The sequence below is a fragment of the Rattus rattus genome, chromosome 3 (genome assembly GCF_011064425.1).
Source record: "Rattus rattus isolate New Zealand chromosome 3, Rrattus_CSIRO_v1, whole genome shotgun sequence".
Taxonomy (NCBI): Eukaryota; Metazoa; Chordata; class Mammalia; order Rodentia; family Muridae; genus Rattus; species Rattus rattus.
The window spans coordinates 67,313,973-67,336,893 of NC_046156.1; the positions used below are offsets into that span (position 1 = coordinate 67,313,973).

Below are 22,921 nucleotides of genomic sequence, written 5' to 3' on the forward strand. Positions count from 1 at the left end.
TTTTACTATACTTTAACAGATTATACTTTAATATTTTTTAAAATTCTTTACAGAGTTTTCAAGCTTCAATTGAAGGTTTTTTTTTCTCATAAGCTTCTTAACACCCTTTTACTGGATATGTATTAAACTTAATAGAGAAAAGTTCCTTGCGAAGCTATGCTTTAAGTAAAAGTTTTCTATCTTACTTTCTACTCTTGGGTATTATTCATGGTTGAGACAATGCTATATATGAATGTACATACATATGAAACATGTATATAGAAGTAAGGTTCTATGAATTTTATTTACATCCTTGGGGATCAGGGGGAGCACATACTATGGTGCACCTGTGGAAGTCAGAGCACTTTGCATATAAGCCATGTTACCAACTCCACTCTACCCCGGCCTCCTTAAACTATCAAAAGATGCTAAAACATGATATGAAATAAAATGTGGGTAGATCTGGTAAAGTTAGTAAGTGGTGAAGTAAATAAGAAGGGTAGACCGGTAAAGCAAGTCTTCCAAACCAACCAGTGAACATCAACAACCACGGGGTAACCTTTTTCCCTTCCACTGAAGGTAGCAAAAATGTTAGGAAAGAAAACTTGAAACCTACCTGCCCGCCCACCTTTTGAAACCTGAAAGAAGGGGTTTTATAGGCTAGAGGGCAAGGAATCGTCCAGTTCCCAAAGAACACTTTAAGGAAAGCACAGGAGGCCCAGGGACCACTTCTTCCCTGCCTAGGGAGGGTAAGGAGAAAGAATCTTTGTGGGAACTCCACCTGGGTCTAGCACAGAAGGAGGAGGAGGAGGAGGAACCAATCAACTAACAATATACACTGTTGGGGCAGAGAGCAAAGAAGCCAACTGAAAACACATTAGTCAAAATTTTACTATTCCTCAGGCAAAATCATCCTTCAAATTTTGGTGTATAGAAGTTTTCACATTGTCATATTTACATGGGAAGGGTTTGTTTTATGTCTTGTTTTGTTTTTATTCAGAATCAATTACATGGTACTTCCAGACAAATTAACAACATAAAGTATGCAACAGTTCCATTGATTTGCAGGCCAAGACACTGTGCGATAGGTTACAATTTTTAGTTAAAAGAGTATTTTCTCCAGAACTCCAATAATGACAGGAACTAAATAAAAACATGCCAAATCTTTCTCCAAACTGGGGTTACAGTAAAGTATTAAAAACTTAGTGTATATATCTGTAGTGTCACTAAAGATAAGGTATTTACAGAGTATCCATACAAATCACAAGATGAGACAAACATACCCTACAAACAAATTTCACTCATCTCGTTAAAAAATTATCCACAAAGTCAAGCACAAATCAGCAGCATAGATTATGGTTCCTATCTCAAACATGCATGGTTATGTCTAATCCCACCTGGAACAATTCTAAATCCAAAGCCATTTGAGGAGACAAAGAAGCAACACTCAGTAGTTTGCTTGCCTAGATGCTTGATCACGAGCAACAAATAAACCGGGTGCGGTGAAATACAACTAAATCTTACAAGCAGGAGGGTAAGAAGTTCAAGGTCATCCTCACTTACATGGCAAACTCAAGGCTAGGCTAGGAAAAATGAGACCTTGAGAAAGTAATAGAGTGGGATTGAGCGATGGGGGATACAGGCAAAATGATACGTTCTAGGTCATCCTCAGCTCCATGGCAAGCCTAGAATAATTAATGAGCTCTAGGCCAGTAAGAGACCCCGCCTCCAAAGTAGACAGCACCTTAATAACAATGCCCAAGGTTGTCCTTTGGCCTTTATACTCACACCACCACCACCACCTCTGCCACCGCCACCACTGCTTCCCAGAGTTTTGAAGATTAAGTTAATAATCTGAGGCTGGGAGTGCAGCAGTCTAATAAAGCACTGGTGTGGCAAGCTTAAGCCCTAGGCTTAAGATCCAGCACTCAAGATGGAGCAGGTGGGAGGTGTTAACTATAGGCGAGAATAGATATGAGTAAATATTTAGAGCATTTAGCACATGTATTCATACAACATATACTTATTGAACAGACTATGGTCGGATACTCTTTCTAGGAGTCTACAATAAAATAACAAACAAAGATAGTCCGCACTCTCATGGTGACTAAGCTCTAACATTGAAAACACAACAAACAACACACCTGATGGGTCATGCTAAGAAAAACACAGCAGGACAAAGAGAGAGTGACAAGAAGAAACTGTTCTAGTAGTAAAATTATTCTTTAATAAGAGGACGTCTAAACAGAAGCCATAATAAAACGAAGGAAAGAATCAAATATAGAAAACTAGGGGAAGAAATCAGATCCATGCTGGTAATACAGTCAGTAAATGTACAGAAAAAATGTTCCTGGTTTATAATTCAAAAATGCTAAATTTCTGACAAAACCAGGCATGGTTGGACTTCAGTGCAGCTTCGGGGAGCACTGAAGACAGCAGCTGCTCTGGGCTACCACCCCCCACGCTTCAGACTTAGTCTGATGAGAGAGAGAGGAAAGGACGCAAAGCTGGAACCCAGGCAAGGTGAGCCATCTGAAAGGCAGCACTCAGTGGGCCAACTGAAGAGAGGAAAGTCACAGCAGACCGGCATGGGAAGCATTTGCTATGCTTGCTCTCAGCCAATCTGAGGACAGAACCCACCCGTGCAATCTAGAACCACTCAAACTGAAACTTCCGTTTCAAGGGTGGTACCAACCTGGACCACAACAGAGCAAACTCCAATCCAGACAGGAGGAACTCATTTTAAACTCACATCTCAAGCCATATTCATAAATTAAAACCCACAGAACACAAACTCATACATTTCTTTTTTGTTTTGTTTTATACTAGTGATTAAACTGGGAGCCATAAGTACAACAGAGCTACCCTGTAAGCCAGTGGTTTTCAACCTGTGAACCTTTTGATGAGACAGACCCTTTAACGGGATCAAATACTAAATCTTGCAAGTCAGATGTTTACATTATGATTCATAATAGTAGCAAAATTACAGTTATGAGGTAGCATGAAAATTTTACGGGTGGGAGTCACCATACCGTATTCAATGGTTGCAGCATAAGAAGGTTGAGAAACACTGTTCTAAGCCCATGCAGTCATAATTTTTTTATATTTCATAAAGAGGAGCCAGCCTGGACAACATAGCAAGTTCCAGACCTACAAAGCAAACATAGCAAGTTCCAGGCTACGAAGTGAGAAAGAAAGAAGGTGTATGTGTGTGTGTTGGGGGGGGGCTTGGCCTTTACCCAGAAGAGAATTTTAGAAACTAAATCATTAAATGGTCAGATTTTCACTTTTGATAAGCAGCTATATAAGGTTATTTGAAAGAAATGGAGACTCAAAAAGATAGAATAGGAAGAAAACAGTATTTTAAATGTACATGAAAAAAGGAAAAAAGAAACAAATAAACAAACAGTAAGTACCCAAACTAATAGTATTGCACCAAAAATATACAAGATGGGAAAGATTACTGAATATTCAGCATTGTTCACAATATTTCCAAACACCAAATTCAAACTAATGATCCAAAGTTAACACAGAAATGTCTAAATAAATCACTGTACTCAATATAGCAAGAGTATTGAGTTTAAACGTAGAAAAAACGCACTAGAAATCCTTGCATACGGACTGAAGGAGTTAGAAACTAACACCACTTGCACTTACACACTGGCACAACGGTATCCGTCACAACTTAACTAAAGAAAAAGAAAATCCTAATTTAAGATATATGAGAAACAGCACCTTTTCAGTGCTCAGTGTGGTCCGTAGGCTAAAGATCACAAAAATATAGTCTTCCGTTTTCTAAGAAACTCTAAAGACAGGAATAACAACTAGGTATATTTGTGAATTGTTAGAAAGCACATTTGTGGGCTCAGAAAACAGGTGTTTTATAACACTTGCCTAGCAAACACTAGACCCCAGGTTCAAGTCCACCACACACAAAAGACGATAATGAGAGAAGAAAAAGAAAATCAAATCAAAAACTAGAGGATATAGGTTGAAGAAATGGGTTACCTAGAAGCTAAAATGATTCATGCTATCAGCTCCATAAAGACAAAGTCCTATCTACCTGATTCATTGCTTTAGCCCCTGCACCACTGGCACAATGAGTGGAAATTTTTATTTGTTTAGTAAAATAAAGTAGTATCAAATTATTAATACATAAAAATATAGTCAAACAAGAAAACATAAACATCCTACATTAAAAATCTTTTTCACAGTTAATTCTTTGACTTCTTAAATTACTTACCTGGACATTTAAATGTTGAACCCTGATTAAATTCACATCCTACCCTGTAAGAACAATCTTGTCCCAAAAGTTTGAATAGGTGTAAATTTATTGAATAAATCTATCATAGAAGTAAATCTTAAAGGACAGAGAAAGCCTGTCTTGGAAAAAAAAAAAAGTGAATCAACTTCAGAAGAAAAGGTCATTTGAATCATGAAGACCCATGAATAGAGCTTTCAACACTAAAAGTGACACCAGACTTGTCTTCTACAACTAAAAAATAAGTATCGTTGTTATTTACTAATGTGCTCAACATGATCAACACATGAAGTAACAAAAATGATTAGGTTTTTCTTTTCCTTTGCTTTCTGTGGTGCTCGAGATCAAACTCAGGTCCTCAAGCATGCTAGGCAAATGGGGTGTGTGTGTGTGTGTGTGTGTGTGTGTGTGTGTGTGTGTGTGTGTGTGTGTGTGTGTGTGTTTATCTCAGCCCAAATTCCAGACTTACATAATCAATATGTAAGGTCATGTCAATATTGGAAGCTAGATCTTTTTTTCTTTTTTTAATTTGTGCAGGTGCTTTGCCTGTGTTCATGTGTGGAGACAAGAAAAGGGTATCAGATTTTAATTTGAGCTACAGACAGTTGTGGCCTGAAACATGGGTACTGAGAATTAAGGACACTCTTAAGCACTGGGCCCTCTCTTCAGGCCTCTAACTAAATCCTAAGCATAAGAGTAAAAGAAAGTCCAGGGCACTGAGCAGTAATGAACTGTTACTGATTCCACTCAATTTAAGTATTATATTTATGAAAAACCACAGTTTTCATAACACATATTTTTAAGTTCTTTAAAGCAAACCAAAAGTAAAAACCACTGGTATCTCAGGCAAATATGTCTACGCTAGACAAGTTAAACAAGCCTTTCCAGACTCAGTTACAGAACTACGGGCATGCTCAGCCACTATGTAACATCCATGGCTCTCTGTTACATACCAGCAGCAGCTCAGTGGCTTAGATCTCAGGCTTTCCATTTCTTCAATTAGAATCTCAAAATCTTTACGTGACTAGTTGATGGTTGAATAAGAAATCCCCCCCAAAAAAAAAAATATTTAAAAAGAGCATTTACCTCAATAAGTTGTTGAGAGGACTCAACAGGAGAGCAACAAAGGGGTGGGTGTCAAATAAAGTGCATAATAAAGTTTAAAAGAAATGTTCCCCAAAGGCTCATTTTTAGTGCTTAGTCATTAGAAAGTGGCAATAGTTGAGAAGGATCAGAAGGTGTGGCCTTATTGGAGTTGTGACACACTGTTGGAAGAAGTGTGTCACTTGGGGTGAACTTTGGGGTTTCAGAAGCCCAAGGCAGCTGAGTTGACCCAGCAGTACTCTCTCATGCGCACACACTTGCGCTTGCGCTCTGTCTCTTCCCTCTTCTCTCCCCTCTCTCCCTCCCCTCTCCCCTCTCCCCTCTCCCCTTCCCCGACTCCTGCTAGCAGATCCAGATGTAGAACTCTCAACTACTTCTCCAGTACCGTATGTCCAGTCATGAGGACAATAGACTCCAAAAATAAAAGCAAGCTGCAATTAAATGTTTTCCTGTATAAGAGTTGTTGTGGTCGTGGTGTCCTTTCACAGCTGAAGAAGACTAAAACACCCAGTGACTTAAGTTACATTTGCTTTACGTCAGTTTTATTGTTTATAAAGTGAATATTAAAATACAGCTTATAACTTTGATTAAACTTGCCTCCTACAAAAGAAAGAACAGAATAAAGCTGGAAGTGATTGCCATTGTGAAGTCAGGAGGATCAGAAATTCGAGGTGTTCCTCAGCTTACACTGTGACCTCAACACCAGCCTGAGCTATATATGTTCTATCTAAACTAAAGAGAATAATGGGAATGTAGAAGTGATATTAGTTCATATACAACTCCTAACAAAATTCAGAGGAAAGCCTTAGGAGAAGAAAAGTGTAGAGAGATGCACCCAGTGCCTGCTTTGCTTTTTCCACTACATTAAGTAGTTATCTAGCCGCAACAGGTGAAGAAATTGTAAAATATCCCTTTGCTGTATTAAACAACTAATTAACGCAGAAATCTATACCTTTGACCAAATTTTCAGAATTGCTTTTTTTATTTTGATTTGTTGTGGTTATTTTGTTTTTGATGTTCTCTCTGAACTAAAGAATGAGTGCCAACCAGCATCTCAAAGGAAGTATTAGCTCCCATGATTAATACCACGAAGTAACTGTAAGGCCAAGGTGAAATCTCACTAGGAGACGTATTGGGATGGTTTCTGAGCACACTGGCATTCTGCATAAAGTTCTACAGGTTTACAGTGGCCCAACCCTTACTTTGCCCCAAAAGTCCTGATGTTTTAGTTCAGTCATGGAAAACATAGGCATTATGGCAGAAACACCAATGACATATCATACCAGTAACATATTATTATGAAAATTGCAAGAAATAAAAAGAATAATGCATGTGTCAAACAGACACAGCACACAGTAAGCCTTAATAAATCTTAACTATTACGATTATCTTAACAACATAGGTTCAACGTCAATTCAAAAGCATACCAGTCACTCCAAGATCCACAATTAAGAACCACTTGTCCAATGTATGCTTAGTCAACTTACAAAACCACTCCCTTTGTAATTCTGGCCATAAGCAGTGACCACCACTGAAATAGAAGCTACCAAGTGTAAGGAAATTTATTCTGAAGTTCCTTGGGTTTTGTGTGTCTATTTGAATATTAATTTCATAGTAATCTAAGAAAATGAGTTGGTGATACCAATAATATTTTCTAAATCACTTTATGTCATCTTCACTAAATTTTTTTCTTCTTTTGTTGTTCTATGCCGTTTTTGTGTACTGTATCAAAGTCTTGCTTCTGTAACCCTGTCTAGACTGGAATGTTACTATGTAGAACATAAAAACTTGGCCTTGGACTTCAAACTATGCTATGAAGAACCAGGAACATTGAACTTGAACTTGGAGTGACCTTCCTGTCTCTGCCTTTGCCTCTGCCTCCGGAATGATGAACTGCCACTATCCCCAGGTCCTTCAACGTTTTAAACACTAATGAACAGTTTTAAATTAGTGCCTGCTTTGTTTTAAAAATTATACTCTGGCATCAATTTTAAATTGATTTCCATTTTATAAATATTTTTTAATTTTTTGTAAATTAACATTAAATAAGCAATTTAAAAAATGATTTGTGCTTTAATGTTATACGTATGTATATGTATACATATACATATATGTGTATAGATATATGTATATACAATACATACACATATATATTTTATAAGCTGAGATATTATTTGAGGTACCAAAGCTAGAACATAAAAACTATATAAGACTTAGTACATCTATTGCTTATAAGAAGTATTTTTTCAGTAGGAAAAAAGAACCAAACGTCTTATCAGAGGTAAAATTATTCTAAATTCTTATAGCTTTATGAGATTCAATGTAGTTTATAAGTAAAAGTGTCATACCAATGAAGTCACTATGCATTGAACAAAGATCTCTCTAGACAGAGAACATCCTTTTCAGTTCCCACACAATAGACTCATTGCTAAAGAAACATAGTTGCCAGGTGTGGTAACCTAGACCAGCAATCCTAGAACTTGTGGGATAGAAGGAAGGTCAGGAAGAGTTCAAGGGCATCTTTGACTACAAAAGAAGTTGGAATTTGGTCTGAGCTATACAATATCCTATCTCAACAAAAATAAAATTAAGCAGTGAAATCCTGCATTTTCTTCCATTTCAGTACAAACACACACGCACACTCACAGCCATACACGGTAACACATGTCTTTAATCCTACTAATAAGAGAGACCCTAAATACAGGGACAGACAGACAGACAGAGAGACAGACAGACAGACATATACCCAGGGTGGGATAGAGAAGAAAGAGAAGAGAAAAAATATCAGCTCCTCACTAGTCTCTAAAACCCAGATTTCATAAAACACAAACTACCAAGAAACTAATGGGATACAACTGGTCAAGAGAAGCCTGAGAACCAAATGGAAACAGGGACAAAAACATTATAGAACAAGTATCACAGTCACATAATCTCAGAAGTCATTCAGTACCTAACTTCCTGTGGAAAGTAAGAAATGCTCTACTTCAAGAGAGTACATTTCAATCAGAGAAGTAAATTCTAAGTAAACCCAATTAAATCTATGAATGAATCAAGAAAGATGCATACATTGACAAAATTTTTTCATCTAAAATAAATCTTTTATTAAATCAATTAAAAATAAGTTTGTAGGGGTTGGGGATTTAGCTCAGTGGTAGAGTGCTTGCCTAGGAAGCGCAAGGCCCTGGGTTCGGTCCCCAGCTCCAAAAAATAAGTTTGTAGTGGCTGATGAGATGGCTCAGTGGTTAACAGTGCTTGTTGCTTTCAGGAGATCCAGCACCCATATGATATCTCACAATCATTCATAACTCCAGTTCCAGGGGAGTCAACACCCTCTTCTGACCTTTGTGGACACCTGGCATGTATGTGGTACACATTCATACATACATACATACTGCAAAAACACTCATACATATAAAATACAATATTTTAAATCTAGAATCACCAGAAGTCAACATTCAGGTACCTGAGTAGTATGGTGGTTGAATGAAAACAATCCCCATATTTGCAAGTTTAATTATCAGTTGATGAACTATTTGGGAAGGATTAAGAGGTATGGCCTTATTGGAGAAGGTGTGACACTAGGTTCAGAGGTTTCAAAAGCCCAGACCAGGCCGAAGTCACTGGGTCTCTCCCTGTTGCCTGTGGCTGTATGTAAGCCCCCAACTACATGCTCCCTTTTTTGAGTTTCCATGGTTATGGTATCTTTTCACAGTAATACAACAGTAACCATGACTGACAGTGTTTTTTGAGAGCCAATAAAAGGCTACTAATGTAAAAAGGAGAAAAACTAAGAGCAGGTTATCATGTGGTGCACACCTGTAATCCCAGCTACTTTGGAGGTGGAGGCTAAGGCATGAGAATCAGTCTAGGCAACTTAGGAAGACTCCATATCAAAATAGAAAAAAAAAAAGGCTGGAGATACAGCTCAGTTATGAAATACTTGCCTAGTGTATAAGGAGCTCTGGGTTCAATTTCAAACACTACCAAACAATAAAAAAGCAGGTTATGCGACTACTTTGAAAAGAAATCCACGAGGGTCTGTAGAGATAGCTCGTCAGTTTAGAGCATTTGTTCTCTCGCAGAGGAGCTAGGTTCAAGTCCCAGCACCCACAGGGCTCACAGTGATTCCTAACTTCAGTTCCAGATGATCTGACGCTCTCTTCTGGGCTTCACAGGTACCAGGCATGCAAACAGTATACAAACATATTTGCAGGCAAAAACACTTATATACATAAAATAAATAAATGTAAAACCAGATTTTTAAAAGGTAAATTCATGACAATGTTCTTTTAGATGCAAAAAGAATGCTGAGGGAACTCAAGGCTGTATGGCGACACCACAGCTGTGAAGCTGTTGGTCGAGTGCTCGCTGCACAAGCGGAAGAGCCTGAGTCAGTATCTCCAGCACTCATGTAAAAGCTGCACATACCAGGCCGCGTCTGTAACCCCAGCACTAGAGGCAGGAAGAGATGACAAGCAGATACCAGGCTTGCTGGTCAGCCCATCTGGCTGAAGTTCAGTAAGAGCCCTTGTCTCAAAACTCAAGATAGAAAGGCATAGAAACACACCTGACATTAACACCAGCCGTCACACTCTCAGAAATAAGCAGCACACAACACACTTGTAAATCTACACAATACACAGATACAAAAAAGCAATTAAAACACATAAACAAATAAACAAACACACCTAGTAAAGCACTTGCATAACAAGGATGAGTTAGGCTTCTCAGTACCTAGGTAAAAGCGCCAGGGTGGCATGACCTTATAACCCCAATGCAAGGAGGTGTAGAAACAGAAAAAACCTGGAGTTTACTGGCTAGCCAGTTTAGCTGAATCAGTGAGCTCTAAGTTTAGTGACAGACTGTTTCAAAAAAATAAGATAAGGTAAAAGGTACTTGAGGAAGACATTCGTCGTCAACTTCCGCATCCATGTGCACATGTGCATCAAACTCACATATAGACATACACAGACACACAAAAACACAGCTGAGCTATATGATGGTGCAAGCCCATAATACTAGTGCCAATGAGGGTGAGGCTGAAAAATTGTGAGTTCAAGGCCTTCCTGGGCTATATATAATAAGAGGCTGTTTTAAAAGGAAAAAGAAAATAAAGGGATGTGGTAAAACTCAGTGATACACTGCCTGCCTAGCCATAAAGAACAGGATTCTATATAAAAGAAGAAACAAATGGACAAGGAAAATGGAGGAAAGTAGGGAGAAGGGCACAGAAAGGCAGGAGGGAGGGAGGGGCAAGTTGCCCAACAAATATCTTTCAAATGAAATACAAAAGAAAAAACAAAATAACCCTCAAGGTTTATTTACATGGCATAGCCTTTGTATAAAAAAATAATAGGAACTAGACTTTCTAATAGTTACAGTTTATTTTTTTTAAATTAAGACATTTATATTTAGCCAAGTTTTTTTTTAAGGCAAAATATGTATATGTTGTCCAGGATGGCTCCAAATTCTAGGCTCAAGGAATCAGCAGGCCTTAACCTCCTAAGTAAAAAGGTACTACGAGGTATGCCGTGTGCACAGCTTTAGCAACACTTTTAGAGTGCCAAGTATTATGACAATTTCTAGAGCTACAAAGCCGAAATAATTTGTGGTTCTCTATAACGGCAGCTCTCAGACTGTGTTGGCAGTGCCTCCTTTGGTGTGAAATGACCCTTTCACAGGGTCGCCTAAGACCATCAGACAGCACAGATACTTATGTCACAATTCATGACAGCAGCAAAACTACAGTTATGAAGCAGTAGTGAAAATAACTTTATGGTTTGGGTCTCCACAACATGAGGAACTGTGTTAAAGGTTATGTCATTAGGAAGGCTGAGAGCCACTGCTCTCTCTATATATTATGAAAACAAAACTGTATTTGGGTACTTTCACTTCAAACACACAAAAATACAGTGAGTTTAAGGCCAGCCTAGACTATGTGAGACAGACAAAAAAAAAACAATGTATACCAAAAAGATACCTATAAAACTTAAATATACTAGAACAGTCATCTAAATCAGTAAGAGAAACAAAGTGCTTAGTTACCTTTTTCGTTAACCCTTAATCAGAAAAAAATTCCATTTTTAATTATCAAACTATTTCTCAGTTTAAAATAAAACAATTCAAATAAGAACAAGATTCCATAATTATAAATGCCTAAACTATCAAACAAATGTCTAGAAAATTATTAAAGTTTTTAAAATTTCACCTATTTGCTATTTCACTTTCATCAACATTAGCAGTCATCTGAATTTGCTCATGAGTAAACAAATGATCACAAACTTTGAACCATTTATTGTCCTTTGCAGAATTCTAAATGACTAAAAAATGTGTGCAAACTGGGTATAGTGGTACACATCTATGACCCCAATGTTCAAAATGCTCAGGCAGGAAGATTACAAATTCAAAAAAAACCTGAAAATTGCTAAAAGTTAGGAGAAGAAGGCTCAATGGATAAACTACCTTCTGAGAACCCACATAATAGCCAAGTAGCAAAATGACATGACCACCCATGTGTAATTTCAACTCTCCCTGGCTTAGAAGGCAGAGACAAGAACTCTGTACAAGCTGGCTAGTTAGACTAGGCAATAGGTGAGCTCTGGGTTGAGTGAGACCCTACCTCAATGAATAAGATAAGAACAAAGAAGACTGCCGATGTCACATTCTAGACTTCACATTGTACATGTGAACAAACATAAGACATGATCACCACATACACATACCAAAAAAAAATCAGTAAGTACAAGAAGACTTAAATAAATGGAGAAATGGTCTATGTCCGTGTACTGAGCCAATATTCCTCAATATTCCTCTACAGATTCACCACTCCCTGTCAAAATCCATGCTTGCTAGCAAGGCATAGTGGTACACACCTTTAGTCCCAGTTCTCAGGAGGTGAAGATAATGGATTTCTGTGAGTTTAAGGCTAACCTATGTCTACACACCGAGTTCCAAGAGAGCCAGAGCTATATAGAGAGACCCTGTCTCAAAAACATGAAATGAAAAATTAAATTCCTGCTTGTTTTTTTTTTTTTTTTTTTTTTTTTGGTTCTTTTTTTCGGAGCTGGGGACTGAACCCAGGGCCTTGCGCTTCCTAGGCCAGCGCTCTACCACTGAGCTAAATCCCCAACTCCCCTGCTTGATTTTTTATGAAGCCTAATAACCCGGATCTACGATTCACTTGGAAATGCCAAAAACCTAGAATAATTAAAATCTTGAGAAAGAGGAACACATTAGGAAGGCTACATTCCCTACTCAAAACTTACTGCAAAGCTATAGATCAACATAGTTTGGAAATAGTAAAAAGATATACAGAACAATGGAAAATAAATAAATTGAAAATGTATCTCAGTGATATAGTCCATGCTTAGTACAGAGGGGGAGAGAGGGAGGGAGAGAGAGCACGCCCTCCGTTTCACCTACAGCTCTATAAAATAGAAATATAAAATATAGTGACCTAGGGAGAGCTCCGTCAAACATATGGAACAATCATCCCTAACACCCATGTTAAAAAGTCCATCAGCACCAGAGATGACAGTGAGCACCTTAAACCCAACATTCCTGAAGTAGAGGCAAGAGAATCTTTCTTAGTTCAAGACCAGCCTGGTCTACATAACAAGTTACGAGTCATTAGACCCTGCCTAAAGGAAATAAATAAATCCCATAACTGTAAGCTCATTCTAAGGAGATCAAGAAAGGAAGATCCCTAGGGCTTGCTTGCCAGCTAATCTTGCCAATGGGTTCAGTAAAAGCCGTGTCTCAAAATATAAGGCACCCACAGATAAGTATAACGTGTATACTCATATAGAAGCTTCTTTTCTCCGTGGACAGGGACCATTACAGAAAGCAACGACTTAGTCAAAAGGCAGAGAACAACCAACCGCGTTAGGGTTAGGGTTAGGGTTAGGGTTAGGGTTAGGGTTAGGGTTAGGGTTAGGAACAGTGTGGCTGCTTAAAGATCTAAACACAATGACAACACAGTTGACATGCCAACATGGACAGGGGAAATCACTTGGAGATCCCACCCATAGAGAAAGATCTTCAGGCAATTAAAACCTGCTGAGAGGGGGAGACTTAGACTTAGGTTGGAGACAAGCACCAACCAATACCAAGCACCAAAACAATATGCACACATAGGCAACACTAAATACTCAGTATGTCCACATACACACACATATGTTCACATACATACACATATATATGTAACTATAGTAAAGAATAAGAGATCATGAGTTTGAAAGGGAACAAGGGGAAACCATGGAAAGGGTTGGACAGAAGCAAAATGGGGAGGAAGGGGGCACAAATGATTATATTTTAATTAAAAAAAGTTCTCTGGAAAATAAAAGGATATCACAAGACACAGACACTCTACCAAAAGATGTGTATAATGACACAAGAGGTCCCACTATCCAGTCTGTCACCTGTACTACAACTTGGGAGGGATATTCCAAACTGAAGCTAAAACCAGGAAAAGCAAAAGAGAACCTAAATGAAACGGTTACTTGAAGTCTCACCTTACCTTTGGACTTCAGATAAGTTAAGTCCATAAATCCTTTTTATTGTGCTCAAAGAAACTGAGTGGAGGTTTGGTGGGTTTTTTCTTTTGTTTTGTTTCTTTTTGGTTTTATCGAGTTATTGAGACAGGGTCTCTCTGTGTAGCCCTGGCTAACCTGGAACTTTCTCTGATTAACAGACTGGCCTGGAACTCAGAGATCTGCTCGCCCCTGCTTCACCAGTGCTGGAACTAAAGGCCTGTGCCCAGCTGCAGTTGAGCTTCTATCGCTAATACCAATCACAAAAAGATAATCAACAAGGACATTTCTAGAGCAGATCACTCCTAACCCTGAAATGTATAGATACAGGCATTATGTAGGAAGTAATCTAGATACTGATATGACTAATAAAACCCAGTGGACGAGTTATCTTCATACTAAAGTTCATTTAAGAGTTTGAAAAGTTAACCAACTACAGATTTATATAGTCCACATAAAATTTTTTAATGTTATTTTCATTTTTAAAGGTTTTTTTAAACTAGATTTCTAATTTTTCCCTCCAAAAACTAAGATGTGCAACACCACTGAGACCACGTTACAGCAAGACAATAATCAGCTAGAATGGCTGTTGCCCCCTGAAGTAAACAAAGGTTATTCTATACCATCGATAAAAATGCTTATTTATTACCTAGCTCCTCTATTTATCAGAAGTTAATTGCTACACAATAAATAATTAAACATAATATTCAATTTTTCAAGCTGCAACATCTAAATTAAAAAGCAGAGGATGTGCACGGTGGTGGTGTTAGATACTTGTAATCCCAGAACTTAAGCAGATGAAGTAGAAAAATCTCAGTCAAAACTAGCCTAACTAGCCTAGACTACACAGCAAGTTCTAGATCAGCCTAGCTACGTATTACATAGGAATGTTGTTAATAATAATAATAATAATCAAACAAACCATCTGGTCACACACTTTATTCCCAGCACTCAGGAGGCAGAGGCACTGGATCTCTGAACTTGAGGACAGCAGCCCACTCTACATAGCAAGTTCCAGTATAGTCAGGACCACAAAGGAAGACCTGTCTCAAAAACCCCCAAAAAGAAGGGAGATTTATCAACTTGACCACATCTAGAATTAACTAAAACCCAAAAGTGGTGGGCACACCCATGAGGAATTTTTGCTTAAAGTGGGAAAATTCTAATCCAGATCTTTAAAGTAGGAAGATACACCTTTAATCCAGATCTTAAAGTAAAAAGATTTACTTTTAATCCAGATTTGTGTGTGTGTGTGTGTGTGTGTGTGTGTGTGTGTGTGTGTGAGAGAGAGAGAGACAGAGAGACAGAGAGACAGAGAGACAGAGAGACAGAGAGAGGGAAGACCCCACCTCTCGTCGGGACACATGTTCTGCTAGAAGCCTATATATAAAGACATGGAAGAAGGAGGCCTTTGCCCTTTGCCTGCTTGCTGTCACCTCACTGGTAAATCCATTCCTTCAGTTACACTACAGCCTACATTTTCAAGATTCTGACATAGTGAAGACCAGCTGAGACATCCAGCTTCATGAACTGCACAACGACTAAATTCTTGGACCTTCCGTTTATTGGCACCTTCTGTTTATTGACAACCATTGTTGGATTGGCTGGACCACAGTCCTTCTAATAAATCCCCATACATATATAAAAAGACTCACTTTATAAGTTCTGTTACTCTAGAGAACCCTGACTAATACAAGATTCTATCTCAAAAATAAATAAATAAATAAATAAGCATGAAAACATATATTTGTCACTAGCCCAAGAGAGAAACATTATTCAAATCAATACCACTGAATATCTTTAGATGAATAGAATTTTAAACTCTGCAGCAAGTTCCTGAAATTTGCCAAAATATTAATTGTTCTGCACCCACTGTCTGGAAAGTAAACACACAAATGGTTTTAAATGGCAACATGAAACATATAAAAGTGGAGAACTTTGATTTAACTGAGAACAGTTTAACAGATTCGCAAAAGAAATTACAAGAGATAATAACTTTCAAAGGACTTTATACTAAGTTGGCCAAGCCATATGAGCAAAGCTGGGAAGCAAACATTCTATGAAGCCAGACGTCTGGAGCTGTGGACCCTACTACCACTTACCATCTGGACAGCTCCGGAAACACAGGCTGTTTTTCATCATTAGAAACTCATTATTTAAAGTGACAAGTATTTAATCAGTATAAATAAATAAATAAAGTCATAGAACATGTTTTTTAACTGGGTACAGTGGTGTGTGCCTTTAGTCCTACCTACTGGGGAGGTTGAGATAGAAATATCACTTTGAGACCTGGAGTACAAGGCTAACCTGGGCTACACACGGAGATCATCTCTCAAAACAGGGAAGAAAGAACATATGTATTCCTACTTTAATATGCCTAAAAAATGGAAAAAGTTATGATACTGTACTGGCAAGTCTTATGTCAACTTAACAAAGACTACTAGAGTCATTGGAGAGAAGGGAGCCTCAATTAAGAAAATACCTCCATAAGACTAGGTTATAGACGAGCCTGTAGGACATCCTCTTAATTAACGATTGGTGGAGGACCCAAACCATTGTGGGTGGTGCTACCTCTGGGCAGGTGATTCTGGAGTCCATAAGAAAGCAGCCTGAGCAAGCCATGGGGTGCAAGACAGTAAGCAGCACCCCTCCATGGCTCCTGTATCATCTCCCGCCTCCAAGTTCCTGCCTTCTTTGAGTTCATGTCTTGACTTCCTTCGATGATGAACAGTGATGAATAGCCAAATAAACCCTTTGCCCCCACAACTTGCTTTTGGTCATAGTGTTTCATCACAGCAATAGTAACCCTAACTAGGGTAATACCCAAAAACATAGTTGATATTTATTAATGAAAACTCCACTAAGGACTAACTCTTTACAAATGAAGGTTCACAGGGCTTACACTGTGATTTCATGACTTATATATGTCTTGTGTTCTGTTGCTTGCTTCCTATTTTTCACAACGTTGGAATTTTTAATTCAATGTACAGTTAAAAAAAAGCTAGTTACCACTTGTGGAGGTGCATACCTGTAATCCCAGCATGCGGGAGGCAGAGCAGGAGGATTCTAACAAGTTTTCTGCCAGTCTGGTCTGCATAGACAGAACCAGACGGAGAAAGTATACATAATAAGAATCTGTTTTAAGATAGAAAGACAGAAAGACTAGGACAGAGGAAGGGAGGGAGGTAAAGAGGGGAGGAAAGGAGAGAGGGAGGGAGAAAAAAGATGGAACTGAGGCAATATTTTTGTCAACAATGTGGCTACTGTGCAAGCTTGACCATCAGACTTCAGTCCCCCAATTTACACACGAAAGGCTTGCATCTGAACCCCAGTGCTAAGAAGGTGGAGACATGAGGATCCCTGCAGCTTGCTGGCCAGCCATTCTAGTTGACTCTACCAGTTTCAAGTTCAGTGACAGATAGATAATACAGATAGAAATATGGATGGAAGGATAAATGGATAGACAGACGGATGGACAGATGGATGGATGGATGGATGCATGCATGCATGCCGGTCAGTGCTGGTGCAAACCTTTAATCCTAGCACTCAGGAGGCAGAGGCAGGCAGATCTCTAAGTTTGAGGCCAGCCTCGTCTGCACAGAGAAGCCCTGTCTTTAGAAAAAAAAAAAAAAAATATGGGGCCAGTCATATTAGCTCAACTGGTAAAAGCACTGGCTGATAATCTGATTTCGATCCCTAGAATCCACAAAAAGCCAGATGCCCTGACTTCTATCTGTAATCCCAACACTCCTTCAGCAAGATAGGAGGCAAAAAGAAGAAAATCACCCCAAAGTGCAAGGGCCAGCTAGACTAGACTACACAGAGCAGACAAACAGTAAGAGAAGTGGAAGTGGAAGGAGAGGACCACCCCCCAAAAAATCTGCCCTCTGACCTCCACACCAGTGCCTGACAAGCCCACCTGCACTTACATATACACACTCCCACACAACAATAAGGAAAATATGTTAAATCAGTAAATAAAGTGGAAAATGATTGAGGACCACACTGACATCAACCTCTGGTCTACACACATACATACACTAGTGCACAAATACACACACACATACATACAAGAAAAAAGTTAATAATCAACTTTCTGCACATACTGAATGAAAGAACAATGATGTAAACTAAGAAATGTTTACTTTTTTTTAAAGATTTATTTTATGAATGTGAGTACACTATAGCTGTCCTCAGACACACCAGAAGAGGGCATCAGATCCCATTACAGATGGTTGTGAGCCACCATGTGGTTGCTGGGAATTGAACTCAGGTCCTCTGGAAGAGCAGTCAGTGTTCTTAACCGCTGAGCCATCTCTCCAGCCCCTTTACTTTTATGTTTGTTTTTTTTTTGAAGCAATGTTGTACAAAGCCTTTTTGAAGTTAGATAAAAAGGAATAAAATCCAGCGGTGGAGGGTTAGCCATGAATATTTATCAAGACCAATGACTGCCTTGTCCTTGAGGAAAGCAAGGCCTAAAGTACAAATACCTAAGAGATGAAAACAACTACACACCCATTCATGTGACAGACAGACTCCTGAAAGGACTAATCCTAAAAACCAAACTGTAGCAATCTAGACACTTAACTTTTCAACATCATGGTCTCCTAATCTTTGAAATAGCACATATGCATTGGGTTATTTAGAGAAGAGTTAAATAATAAGGCCACTTGGACCACTGCCTGACACAGAATCGATGTTCTTCCTTGGAAGAGAATACACTCTCACTACATCCACTAAGAACTATTAAATGCAGCAACAGTAACAACGAGATGAGCTAGCTGGACCACCAACACCTTGGTTCCCACAGTCTTCTTAGAGCCCATATTTTAATCATAAACTGTACTCTAAATGATGACAGGCGAAAGGACTGCCATCAGCTCCTCACAGCCCCTCTGCCCACCCTACTCAAAGAGGAGATGCTGCTGAAAAGGACATACAAAGGGGCAGACATTACCTCCTTTCTACACAGCAAGCATGCAACTAGGACGGGCCTAACCTCCATCAGGACTACCCTTCAGCAAACTATTAATAAAAGATGTAGATTTTCTTTAACGGTAAAAAGGCAAGTGATTCCTGTTTGGTCATCCACCCCAACATAATACACTAAACAGAACAGAGGAGTCTGAGTCTTCCTGCCAAAGAAGGTTGGGTTTTCACACAGAAACAACTAAGTACGGACTACACAAGATTTCTGCACACCATCCAAAGTACATTAGGTTCAGAAAGAGAAACCAAAACTTAAATTTTTAAAAATTAGGCTTTTGAGGTAAAGTAATAGATGAATTTGCACTTCATCCAGAAGTTCACTGTTAAAAGTTTCAAACAAAAGATGCCCAAAATATTGAAGTTGGATGATGGATACCAGAGTTCACTACACTACACTATTCTAATATATATATTTCAATAATACCTACATTTCAACAATATATAATTTCAAAATGTGTAGATTTGTCTGTCAGTATATCAAAAGTCACAATACGACAATCTAATGAAATAAAATATGGTTTAAAGTGTAATGCTTCAAAGGTAAGTGAATTTCACCTATACCTATTTTGTCATTCTAGAATCTGAATTCCAAATAGCCGGACTAACAGTAAAGGCCTAATGAAGGAAATAATTAACTGCCTGGAATTAAACCAGTCTAACCTTGAAAATATAGAGGCAAAAACTATGACTACGACACAGTTACTACTCGACTGAACATTTACATCTGGCACCCTGCGTATCTCCCAACAATGGCTGAGTGAGCAAAAATTATTTTAAAGCCAAACTCCTTTGTGACTCTTTTAAGTTGATAAGCAACAGAAAATTAAAGTCTAAAAGGCTCCACTAAAGGTAATTTCTAAAAATGGAATGGAGAAAAAAGAAAGTATCTCATATCCACTTAAAATAAGTCATTGTCCACCATAGTATAATCATCAACTTCCAATGACCAAGTTTGTTTCACTGATAAACACAAATTTACAAAAGCGTCTACCTCATACTGTGACTTCCTCTGGCCCTTTTCAAATCACTATTCAATTATCACAAGATAACCCTAAACCCAGTCTGAAACTTAACCTTGGTTAGTTATTTCTAAAACTAAAAGTAGTCAAAATTATAAAAAGACTAGTTGGCAATAAGTTAGCCTATTATCAGCACTAGGAACATGAGTTCTGTGTTTAAAACTAACTATAGCAAAACATAACTTAGGCAAACTCCCAAGCCCAAAAAAAAGTCACTTATTTAAAATATTAAAGAAAAACGCACATACAGTCCAAGAGGGAAAAAGTTACAGTCAAATTCTCCTTTGAACACCTGGCCACACACACACACACACACACACACACACTTCCACATCAACACTTGCTCCCTTAGCACAAGAGTGATCTGTTCATTCAAAACCTCAAGCATCAAATTTTGCATTATTCTCTTTAAACTGAAATACAAGAAATTGCTTCATTTAGGTCAAGTGGAATTTTGTGTCTATCCGTGGAAAAAGCCATTAGTTTGAGTGAGGCACATGACCCCAGCTTCGTCTTGTTCCCCAACTCACCGAGAAAAGTATATGCTTATAAAATATTTATCGACTTACCAGGTTAAAGACCGTTTCTACAATATCCCTATTGGACACTTCTCCAACTTCAACCAACCCGGTGAGCACGGCGAATTTCATTCTGATGCCCCTGATGGGGAGCCCCGGCTTCAGAGACAGCGCACCCCCTTCCGTAGGGGTTTCTTCTTTCCCTCCACCTCCCCCGTCATCACCTGTTGGTGGCCGGGAAGGGGCACGATTGTCTTCACTAGCCATTACTAGTTCACAAGGAAGGACAAGTCAGAGTCACCCTGGGCCAGCAGTCGCGGCACTGAGAGGAGGCACGACACACGCAAACGCTAAACCAAAAGGGGTCTCTGTTCCAACTTGAGGAGGAACCCCAAAAGCAGGAAAGTCCTTGGCGTCACCCTCCTCCTCTTGGAGAATATTTGTCCAATCTCTCTCCCGGAGGCTGACAACAACGCCAAACCCTATTGGAAGATTAAACATTTGTTAAATAGGGTAGGTCTGTCGTGGGATTTTTTAGGGAGGCGAGGGAAACAGTTACTGTCTGTCAAATAAGTTACTAAGGGCACCCCAGGGCCAGCCCGCCGCTCCTCTCCTCCCAGGCTCCAGAGCGGGTTCCGCCGAAGGCGGGTCCTCCAGGCCGGCGAGCAGGTTCACTCCTCCCCCACCCCGCGCAGGTGGTGGGCGCCGGGCAGGTGCACCGCCGGGGACTGTCGCGGGCCGAGGAGGGGGCCCCCCGCGACCACTGAGGTACAAAGTTCCTCCTCACCCAGAGACTCCGGCCTCGTCCTCACCCCCGCCGGGGCGCAGCGAGACGGAGGTGGCGGCGGAGATCCAGGGCAGGAAAAGGCGGGGGAAGGGGGCGGTGATTCTCCTCAGCGCTCGGCCCAGGGGGAGGAGTGGAGCACCTCGCCCGGGCACCTGAGCTCCGCTGAGGAGAGGAGGGGAGGTGTGTGCTGGGGCGGGAAGGCAGGCCCGACGCGACTGCGAGGAGGGGGCGGGGGAAAGAAAGGTCAATGCACCTGGTCGCAGCCTTCAAGTTTCCCTAGTCCGCTCCCCGGGAGCCCGCGGCTGCCTACAACTCCATGGTTTCCTAGGCCGCCCCACCCCTGCGCTCAGCCTTTGCAAAAGCAGCTACTGCAGGCACTAGCGACGCCGCGGCTCGTGCTGCTGAGGTGGCCGAGGATGCTACTGCCACAGATGGCGGGGCCACGGCGCGCGGGACTACCCCTATGCCTACTGGAGCTGCTCCTCGCCGCCATGACAGCGCCGAGGGCCGCCGGGCGCGGCGTGCGCGTGCGCGAGCGCGCGGGGTGGCGGTGGGGCGGGCGGGCGGGCAGGCGCCCAGGCGGAGGCGGCTTGGAGGGGACGTGCGGGCGGGCCCGGGAACCCGGAGTTGAGTAGGGGAGCCGAGCGCGCGCTCCCCGGAGGGGCCACGCTGGCGGGAGCGCGCCTCGGGAGCGCGCTGCTCAGGTAGTGCAGCGAACGGCGTGCTTTTCCCTCACTCTCACCCTGGCTCTGCTTCGGGGAGCGCGAGGCGGGTGTTGTTACGCTACCGCAGGTCTCTGGGCGCGGAGGGAACCCGCCCCACGTTGTCAAGGTGTCCTCTAGGTGGACTTGGAGAAGGACACCTGAGGGACTTAGGAGTCGTTGAGGTGGCGGCGCTGGAGCCTCCAGGGAGCAGTCTCCACCCCTGACTGAGCTCAGCTGCTGCCCGCCCGCGGTGCTGGCGGTGACTGGGAAAGATTTCCATTGGGATGCCCTGGCAGCTGCGGCGGCTCGGAGGGGAGGGACAGCGACTGGGAGGATTCCTTGCCTTGCAGCTGCCGCCCCAGCAAAGCTCTCCCACATTCTAAGGAAAAGAGGATTCATTCCTCAGACAGCTGCTTGGAGCAGTGGAGGCGGGATTCACTGGAACTGGGAAAGGGGGTTCCTCTCAGTTTTCCAGTGTGAAAGTTAAGCTTACCTCTTTATGCATGCTCTTAAAAATATATAGATGAGGGTTTGAAGCCAGTACAAATTGTCGTAGTCTAATACTATCATTCTCTTCACTGCCTCTGATAATGGCAAAGCCTTAGTCCTGGTGCATTAGTATAAAATAAAGTGAGCATAGAGGAGGTAGTTGTTCAACCTATTGGTATTCTCTGGGATAAGACTTTACGAGTCTAAAATACTCCCAGGTTCCTAAAATGAAAGTGAAGCAAAAAAAAAAAAAAAAAAAAATGGGAGGAAATAAACAAAGTACTCTGAAGGAATAAAAAAACTTAGATCAGTTTGAGAAGTGAAATGATTCACTGGAAAATGAATTATTTGAAACATCCTTGAAAAATAGACAGTTTTAACTATCACACGATTACTTGAGAGAAGCAACATCAGAAAAGATTCTAGCAAAGAAGTGCATTTAGTTTTGCACCTTTTAAAAGTACTCAAAAAAAATGCTTCTTAAAGGAAATTAGGTTGCCTCAAAATGGATTTACAAATTCCAAAGATAACACAGACATT

The 22,921-nt window shown here is 40.4% G+C and overlaps 1 protein-coding gene across 1 annotated transcript in view; it reads right to left on the bottom strand.

The window, feature by feature from the left end:
* Nucleotides 1-21,390, bottom strand: part of Lrba (LPS responsive beige-like anchor protein) — a 543,225-nt gene extending 521,835 nt beyond the window's left edge. Inside the window, exons 1-2 of the mRNA XM_032898147.1 lie at nucleotides 21,189-21,390; nucleotides 20,453-20,883 (exon numbers count right to left, since the gene is read on the bottom strand). Of these exons, the coding sequence (XP_032754038.1) occupies nucleotides 20,453-20,668 (216 nt within the window). The 5' untranslated portion in view covers nucleotides 20,669-20,883; nucleotides 21,189-21,390. The remainder of the gene's footprint in view (nucleotides 1-20,452; nucleotides 20,884-21,188) is intronic.
* Nucleotides 21,391-22,921: the final 1,531 nt, after the last annotated feature.